Here is a 9,621-nt window from a genome sequence, read left to right on the forward strand (position 1 = left end):
CAGCCTTACCTATCTGCAGTCATCAAGAGAACGATTCATCCTCTTGTTAAAAAAACATGCAAAGAGGGGAGCCTGGGGGTTCAGAGGGTTAAGTGTTGGACTCTTCGGTTTCGGCTCAGGCCATGATCTCGGGGTCCTGAGATCGAGCCCAGCACTGGGCTCTGTGCTCAGCGCGCAGTCTGCCTGAGAGTCTTTCCCTCTGCCCCTCCCCCCACTCAATGGCCTGGGCGCGCGCTCTCTAAAATAAATGAAAAAAATCGTAAAAATTAAAACAGCCCAGTTTTACAAAAGAAAATTAAAAATTAAAGAGAATGCCATCAAAAGACAGAGACCAGAATTCAAGCTGTGTGACTGCAGACAAATGGTGTTACCCCTCTGACCCTCAACTGCATCATCTACAAAATGAAAAAGTAGACAAATTCTAAGTTCCCTTTTACTTTTGAAATTCCTGGAGCCAAAGGCTTTATTTAGTTTACATAATATCCAAGGAACTGTACAGACTTCAGAGATACGTAAGATAATAATTCTAAGAGCTTATTAAAAAGTAGAAGCCAGCCAAAGGAAAAAAAAAAAAAGGAAAAGAAAAAAAAGGAGAAGCTAGCTATGTAGGACTAAATAATTGCAGAAAGGACATTGTAAGCTTAATGAAAATAGTACTACCAAAGCATCCTACAGAACCGCCTCCTTAACTATCCGGAAGACATGAAAATATTTACCTCTTTCACTTTATTAAAAAATTAACAACATAGTGGTTCCCACGGCACATACAAGGTGTTTAATAATTTTAATTAGATAAACAGAATAATAATTACTATTACTTTTGTTACAGCACTGACTGATGATCTAATATATATCTAATATATTAGGATGTCTACAAGCCACTTCCCCAGGTAACTCATTTTGTCACCATCAGCTCTATGAAGGAAACCATCTTTGGTTTTCCTTGTTTTATAGATAAGGAAACTGAAGTGAAAGGAGTTAGTTGCTAACCCACAACCATACAGGTAAACAATGGCAGAGCCAAGATTCAAAACCAAGACCACACAACTGCAGTGCACGAGTTCCTTCCACTTCTTAAGAAACTGTTTACTCGGGGCGCCTGGGTGGCTCAGTGGGTTAAGCCGCTGCCTTCGGCTCAGGTCATGATCCCAGGTCCTGGGTTCGAGCCCCACATCGGGCTTTCTGCTCAGCGGGGAGCCTGCTTCCTCCTCTCTCTCTGCCTGCCTCTCTGCCTACTTGTGATTTCTCTCTGTCAAATAAATAAATAAAATCTTTAAAAAAAAAAAAAAAAAAAAAGAAACTGTTTACTCGCTTAACACCAGGAAGGAAAAAAAAATGAGAAGGCTCCCAGACTTACTCTTAAGAAAACCAGCTAATGTCACAAAGTGGCCATTTCCCTCTATATTTTTTCAGAAGACAGAGTAGCAACTTATCTCTCTGGATGGATTCTTGAGCCAAAATATTCCAGCCTACACCAGGTGGCAATTTTAATGGAACTGGAACCAAGTTCATGACCCTCTATCAGAGTTCCAATGTCCTGAGACCTTTATTAATTGAATTAGGCACAAGACAAAGGGAACTGAAAAGAGGGTAAGCTAAATTTTCATATTGCCTTGGGCAAACGGCAGAGAGAAGTGGGCCTTTTTTTCCCTAAGGAACCGGGTACCCACTTTATCATTTACAATTATTTTATAATTAGATTGGTGTTTTATAAGACAGAAGTCCCTGTCACCCTGACCTTCCAAAGTCTCCTCCTCACTGCTATGAGAGGGGACTGAGGGCCAAGTATCTGTGTTACTTATTTCCCACGATTCCGTTTTTCAAGGACACTTAACATTTATAATGTCACCAAACTATCCAAATCCAAAATATTTCCATATTCTCTGCAGTGAACACATTCCATCACCACACCTCCTAAAAATACCCTGCTTTCCATCACTCAGTAGAACCACAAAGGTTATTAAGAGGCAATAAAATCCCTAGACAGTTTCTCTTTCCTACATCCGCACTCTCTTCTGATCAATTAGATTCGGGGAGGCTGGAGGTGGGAAATAAAGGAAATAAAATTCAGGCCACAGATCCTTATCTTAATCCCACAAAGAGCACCAGCAAGCACCAACTGATGAGGGAAAAGCTCAACCATGCAAGGCTTTCCTGCTCCGAACGCAGGTTAATTATTACCCAAAATCCATCATTGAAGTATTACTCATAAAATGTCTGCTTCTCAGCAAAAAATATCACAGATGCCGGCCCTATTCCATCTCAGGGCACATGTCAGTATTTATGTCACTGAAGGGAAAATAGGTCTGCATTTGATTCCCACAGATTAAGCTCATATTTATAGTAGACAATATCCCTTAGTCCAGAAAGGTGCTTTCAAATAATCTAATTTAGAGAAGACACTCCATTTTGGAATTTTTCAGCAATGGCAAGACGTGTCTCCTGGTCCCTGCCCACCCCCCACCCCCCATCGGAGCCCCTAATTGAGAAATCTGAGGGCTTAAAGGCTCAGGCTTTTTTGTGATGATCTATTTGCTAACATCCCTCTCTTCTATCCTGGGCCTTTCTCTTATCAGTTACAAACATTCTTCACCAGCACCCTAAACCCAGAAAGACCAAAGATAAGTAAGGATCAAAATGTCAATGGTTATTTTTTTTTTAAATATTTTATTTATTTGACAGAGAGATCACAAGTAGGCAGAGAGGCAGGCAGAGAGAGAGAGAGGGAAGCAGGCTCCCTGCCAAGCAGAGAGCCCAATGTGGGGCTCGATCCCAGGATCCTGGTATCATGACCTGAGCCGAAGGCAGAGGCTTTAACCCACTGAGCCACCCAGGTGCCCCGTCAATGGTTATTTTTTATAATGGAGTTGGGGCGGAGTGGGGGGGATACTGACATCCTTAAGACTGACCAGATTGGACAATCCTAAAGGGACAGAGGCATGGAGTTAACGTAGAAAATGTCAGCTAACTCCCACACACACCCCCAAAAGACTAGGAATGTCAGTGGCTTGATTTCTTCCAAAGAAGAAACAAGTCCCTCCCCTTTCTTTTGGGTACGGGTACTCTCCTGGAGCAGATGGATTTCATAGTTTTCAAAGGCAAGGTCTATGTCAAGCCAATCAGAATGGATGATTGTCCTACTGGGGTGACAGTTCCCAATGCACCTTTCTGCAGGAAAGGCCAGTGGGCCCCCCTTGCCTTCAAGAACAGAGCAGTGGGGCCTTACAGACGGACGTTTTGCCAAACCATGTGCACGGCAACGTATCAGACCCCGTGGCACATATGCGACCAAGTTTAAAAGCATCCCTCCAAGGGACACGTGCGTAACAGGCACCCAAACCAGACTGGAATCTGCTCTCTTCCCCAAAAGGCGTCATTTTCTCTTTTACAACTAAACAGAGCGATCATCACCTCAGGGAAAAACGTACCTTCATGCTTTGGTCTGTTTTGAAAAGAAGAAATTAAAAGAAGCAACTGGAAGGAGCACAAGTACATGGGAGATGAAGAGCGAAGCGGAGCATGGGACGGAGGAGAGGGCGGGCGGGGGTGGGGAGGGGAGGGACGGGCGCAGGTGTGGCGGACACGCAGGTTTGCTGTCCCCCAAAACACATTCAACCCACTAAGGTAGCAAATGAGGAAAACATGTCGGTTTTCTTTTCCGGCAGTCAAACCATAAATGGTTGCTCCAGAAGTATCAGAGATTATTGGTCATTTCGAGCATTCTTGCTGGTGAGAAGCCAGCATTCCAGCCAATTTGAAATACTGGCCCCAAGATGCCCTAGATCTTTTGTTTTTCAAATGCAGGAATGTCAGCCGCTGGACAAAAAGTGATGTATACTGTCTAGTGGGCAGCATGCTGGCCAGACACCCAATTCGGAATGTGTCTCCCGGTACCCCGGGTTCCGGCTCAGCCATCCTCTCCAGCCACGGCCACGCCCCGAACGAGGACTCTGCCCAGAACAGAGCAAGAACGCCAGCGGCATCTGAACAAAACTGAGGTCTAAGCCATCACCTCCGCAAATGTTTCAAGAAGCTAGCCCGGAGCCAGGGCAAGTTGGAGTTCAGTCGGTCTCTTCTTAAGGAGGTTGATTACTTCTAATTCCATTCTAGCTAATACCTGCCTGAAAGGAGCCCAGAAAGCCCGAAAGCCCCAAAATTAAATGTGGACAAGCCTCCTATTTTACGAGCTTTTAGAAAGATCTTAGGAGCTTTTAAAGTGTTCTCAGCTACATAAAATGGCAGAACCACTCTCACTTCAATCACGGGCTTAGGAAAGAAAACAGCATTAGGAGTTGAAAAATCGGTAAGACATGTATTTTGTCCATATGGATTTTTAAAGTGTACCTATGACATCAAATGAAGCCTACAGAGACCCTACATTTTTAAAATTCTTTCCGTGAGGTGTAATTAACTTGCAATGTTACAATAGTTTCAGGTTCTAACATACGGATACAACAATTTTACGTTGTTACTCAGGGCTCACCACACCAAGTGTCAACACCATTTATCACCATACATTATTACAATATTATTGACTAAATCCCTATGCTATACTTTTCATCTCCCCGACTTATTTATTTTATAATTGGAAGTCTGTATCTCTTAATCCCTTTTATGTATTTCACCCATCTTTCCACCTGCAATCCCTCACGTTAAGCCAGAAAAGCTGCGCACAGACATCCCAGTCTGACCTGCAGGTCCCAACCTTGACCATGAGGCAGCGAAACCGTTGCTCCCAGCTGGCACCATGGTGGCCTTCAGTCTGCTTGGAGCATCATCATCCTACACACAGTGCATTTTCCTGAAACATCACTCCAGGATTCTCCACCAAAAAGAGACCCTTGGAAATTTCCATTCATTTGGAGGAGCTCCTCTAATCCGAGTGAGGATAATCATTAAAGGAGAGACAGCTGACAAACAGGAGAAAGGCCTGCATCCCAGCGCTTCGCTGGGCCTTCCACTTTGCGAAACATTCCCTGAATGCCCTCTCTCACGGGAAGGTCACTACCACCTGTTGTTCATTCACGGGAACGTTCCTAGGCGGCATTCACAGCCTACCCAGACTAAATGGCAACAGCATATCCTCCAGGTGTGGCAGTTAGGAGAATCCTTACAGTAAACAAGAGGTGGCCTGCGGGGGAGGGGAACGTAGAGAAGGCTACGAATGTTTCTAGCCCAGGACCTACTACTTCCAAGAACGGTGTGGCAACAGGGAAACAGAGTAGAAAACCCCCACGAGTTGATAAAACATCAGTTTACCCACTCTCTGCCCTGCTAGTGCGCAACGCACTGTGGTCGAGAAGTTCTTTTCCAAACCGGTAATTGACTTCGTGATGGAGAAGCATTTGCACCGTCGTGTTTCTTCTTTTAAGCAGGTGGAGCAGATGAAATACCCCAGTACCGGCCCGAAGTCCTTCCCGCCCCCGCCACAGCCCTGCTGCTCTTCGCACTACGATTTAGCCGCCACTGAATATATATTAAACGTAAAGTCCACAGACCATAGAAGACACAAGAAACTGGTAAAAGGGTCACATGAAACCATGAGGTCGGACTCTACGTCTCCACACAGACATGGGCCACTTCGATGTTTCACTATATAAATTATCTGCTACTTAGACATTATTCTGAATATCACAAACACAAAACATGTATGCTTAGAGACTAAAAGAATACACATGCAATCCGCAGCTACGCAGTAGGGGTACAAATCCCCAAACTGAGTTATTTTTTTTTTTCTAATAACGATTTTTCCGAGAAATATTTTCTAAAAATAAATTGTGTCATTAATACGAAACAAAGAGCTAATAAAAGGTGGGCAAAATAGTAGCATAAGCAGTTCCAAGTTTAACTGACCAAATAATAATGTTTAAAATAATGAAGCATCATAGTCCCTCCCTAAGTCACAGTCTGTTAACTTACCAGGAGCACTAGCAGCAATTCGGGGCCATACAACAATTTACAGAATAAATTAAAAATGAGCGATAAGAAGCTTGGGTGCACTCTATAATCTAGTAACTATTTCTAAAGTTCCTAGCCTCATTTTTTCATCTATTCTCATAATAACTGACTAAATGAGATACATGGATTCATGTCATACCGAGTTTATTTCTAATCAAGATAAGCGTCTGGTGGCTGATCAATGTAGCCTCATCTTCTCTAAAGAACCAGAAAAAGAACACAATGTTTGACTGAACAAAAGTAGCTAAACACTGTGGTTTTACACCCAAAAGTCCAGCTCTCCACATGCAATTTACAGAACGGACAACTGCCACCTCTTGCTTATTATGTTAAAAGCAAACCAAACAAAGAAAACATTGTAACTTATTTAAAAACACACAATTGCCCTCCAAAGAGCTCTTCTCAGAACAAACCCTACACAGAATGGGTGGCAAATATCCAGTTTTTCAATTGATGCAGGAATACAATAGTAATAATTTAGGCTCAAGTGGATCATGTTCTTAATTTATCCAGCTGGGATGCTTTAAATCTAAAATAGGCAACTAATCTCCAGTTTTCATTTCCTATCATACAGCATTGTCCCAGACACATAAAACAGTACTGTCTGTAAAGCGAGAGAAAAAAAAAAAAATGTTAACATTGTGTCAGGATGCCCACGAACCTTCACATTAAAGCAGTAACAATATTCCCTCAAACACATATTCACCACCACCTCCTAATGATTTTGGCCCACATTGCAGGAGAGTTTAGATTGAGTACAGGTGAAGGTAGCATCCAGCTTTTCGGCTGTATTCATGAGAGAACATATAGAAACTTCGCTGGGACTCCTATGGCTCACGCTAATGGAACCTTTAACAATTTTCCTGATTCCAAGGTATGATTTCCTTTTTGTCACTGCTAACATAAACTAAAGAAATCATGCCCCATAAGCACCACAGATAATATGCTAAAAAAAAAAAATAATCCCAGCATAAAAGGCAATAGAAATGACTGGTACAGAAGTTAAATCAAGAATACTGCTTCCTTCATTTTAAAAATATTGTTGTGACCAGAATGAAGTTACCTAAGCAACCATTCTAAAGCACACACAGTATTCAAATGTATCTATTATGGCGGCTCGGTGTCTAGAAGTTTGTTGCTGATAGCATTGTTATAAAATGTACAGAACTGTCAGATCAGTTTGTGGCGGAGGGAGAGGCTCTAAATATAAAGGTTTAACGGTCATACGGCATTGAAATATTCATAAACAAAATCGTAAAAATAACCCATAGTAAAAAATATAATTTAGGCTAAAAAAAAAAGAATTATTTAGTCATAAGTAAAATCTTTAAACCAACCATAGACTCAGACACATTCACTCTTGTTGCAGAACTGCAAAGTGGTCTTTTCATTCCTAACGTGTTATACATTTACATAATCCTTACAACCCAAAGGCTGAGGGGGAGTATATGAAAGAGCTTCTAAAAACTATTATGCATTGTATAAAAGCACATGTATCACAAAATATGTGGGATGCCCAAACTTCCTGATAATTCTGAGAGCAGGTTAATCTACAGGAAATCAGCAGACAAAGGAGCCCGCAGAGGATGGCTGGCCTCATTTACTTCATTGTGTCTCTACACAGTGAGAACATCCGATTGTCAAGTATGGTGTGCAGTACTTGGCAATCTGGGAAATCCACCAGGTGACAAAACTGATATACACTCTACCCCCGGGGGGTGGGGGCGGGAGAGAGAATCAAGGAAGCCGAAAGTTTCCCTCTCTCCAAGAAAGTGAAGAAATTCTTACCTTTCTGTACACCAACATGTTGGGGGATTCGTCCGCCACCCCGTTGCTGGTCTGCCCGTAATTATTCCCCTGGGCCATGTCACCCCACACTTGGTCTGCTCTCAGATACTGGAATTACTGGTGTGCGCGCTGCAAAGGGCCAGGGAGACCTCAGTCAGAAGCGAATGGTGGTGCTTGGGGGGGGGTGTGGAGACATTTGAATCCTGTTCATAACCCACAGCCCCCATTGCACATGGAGCACATGTACATGACTTACATGTCCGGGCTGGCTGCAGGAAGTGGCACAGAAATAGATTTTAAAAAAGAAAAGAAAACTGAATTTACACCTACAGTACCCTCAGGGAGTTGTAAGAAATGACAATCCTAAGCATTTGGCTATGGTTTTAACCGACTTCATCTCCTGGATACTCCTCTTAAAAAGTATCTGACGCTCGCCTAAAAAAAACCCCACGGTTACCATTCCTGCGCTACAGAGTTCTCCTGTCTCCCATTACTTGCATCTGGATGATGTTCTCCCAAGAGGGCGGAAAGGCAGCCCCCTGTGGCAGCACACTCGCCCCCAGGTACCTGGCTACTTGCCCCGCAGGCAGCGCAGCAGGCAGGCCCATCCCCGTGGCATTCTCCCTTCGCCCCCCCCGGGTCTCCCACACAGAGCCCGAGGAGCTGCGCCTACTTCCACCTGCCCGCCCGCACTGCCCGCCACCGGGTCCCCTCCTCTTCCACTCCACTTGGGAAGTCAGGACGGAACCCTGCCCAGGCTTTGCCAGAAGGCACCAGAATCCGTCTCAGCCCCAGGACCCGGTGGGAGTCCACCCTCGGGGCAATTACCTGGGCTACCGTGGGTCGCAGCCCGCCTGCAGGAACCTGAGAGCCACCAGCCCAAGAGCAGCAAAGCCGGGAGCCCCCCCCCCCACCCCCCAGCTCCCGCCGCCCGGCTCTCCCGGCAGCACAAATGGCAGCAGTTTCAGCACCGCGGACCTGGGTGAGCGCGGCGCCCGCAGCCCGGCTGGGGCGCGGGGCTCCCGGGGCGGCGGCGCGGCGGGGCGCCGAGCGAGGGTGGGTGCGGGGCGGGGGGCGCGGGGCGCGCGGGGCGGCGCCGCCTCCTCCCCAACCACCTCCCCTATTTACCTCCTCGGCCAAGGTCACGGCCCCGCGGCGTCTGCGCTCCGGGGCGGGCTGGGTGCCGGCGCTGTCAGCTGGCGGCAAGCGGAGCAGCGAGGCAGGGCAGCCTCATCACCCTCGGCGGATGCGGAACCGCGCGGCTCAGGCCACCGCCGCGGTGCACGGGCGGCCCCGGCAGCCCGCCGCTCGCGCCCGCTCCCCCCGCTCCCCCGCCGCCCGGCCGGCCCGCTCCCTCCGCCGCCTCTGCTCCCGGGCGCGGGGACCCGCCGAGCGCGCGCGGGAGCCGAGACGCCGGCCCGTGCGCGCGACTGGGAGGCGGGAGGAGGGGCGGTCACGTGGGCCGGGCGGCCAGAGGTGCGGGCTCCCGGGCTCCGCGCTCCGCGCTCGCCGCCCCGCCGGCCGCCCCCGCCGGCCGCTCTCGCGCCCCGGGTCCGGCGGGCGCACACCACGCGCGGCAGCCGGTGTCCGCGCCGCGGGCGGCCTGGGGACCCGAGCGGGGCGGCGAGCGGCCGCCGGAAGGGCAGGGCGGGCGGGCGGGCGGATGGAGGGATGCAGGGGTGGAGGGATGCAGGGGTGGAGGGAGCCCCGCGCCGCCGGCGCGCTTCATCACGTGCCCGCGGACTCCGCCGGCAGCGCGAGGGCAGCGGATGATTGATTATCGCTGTGCTTAAGTGACGAGCGTGGAGAGACACGAGAAGTCCTGGGAGTGAAGGAAATGGCCAGGACAGATTGAGCTGCTCAGCCCGCAGCCTG

At 47.6% G+C, this 9,621-nt stretch overlaps 1 protein-coding gene across 3 annotated transcripts in view; it reads right to left on the reverse strand.

Moving 5' to 3' along the window:
- RGS7 (regulator of G protein signaling 7) overlaps positions 1-9,129 on the reverse strand; it is a 523,389-nt gene extending 514,260 nt beyond the window's left edge. Inside the window, exons 1-2 of one of the 3 annotated variants that reach the window (XM_047705283.1) lie at positions 8,875-9,129; positions 7,747-7,875 (exon numbers count right to left, since the gene is read on the reverse strand). In XM_047705283.1, coding sequence (XP_047561239.1) covers positions 7,747-7,824 — 78 coding nt within the window. In that variant the 5' untranslated portion in view covers positions 7,825-7,875; positions 8,875-9,129. The remainder of the gene's footprint in view (positions 1-7,746; positions 7,876-8,874) is intronic. The other 2 variants (XM_047705281.1, XM_047705282.1) reach the window with 2 other exon arrangements.
- Between the last annotated feature and the right edge of the window lie 492 nt (positions 9,130-9,621).

Source organism: Lutra lutra, chromosome 15 (genome assembly GCF_902655055.1).
Source record: "Lutra lutra chromosome 15, mLutLut1.2, whole genome shotgun sequence".
In the NCBI taxonomy this organism is placed as follows: Eukaryota; Metazoa; Chordata; class Mammalia; order Carnivora; family Mustelidae; genus Lutra; species Lutra lutra.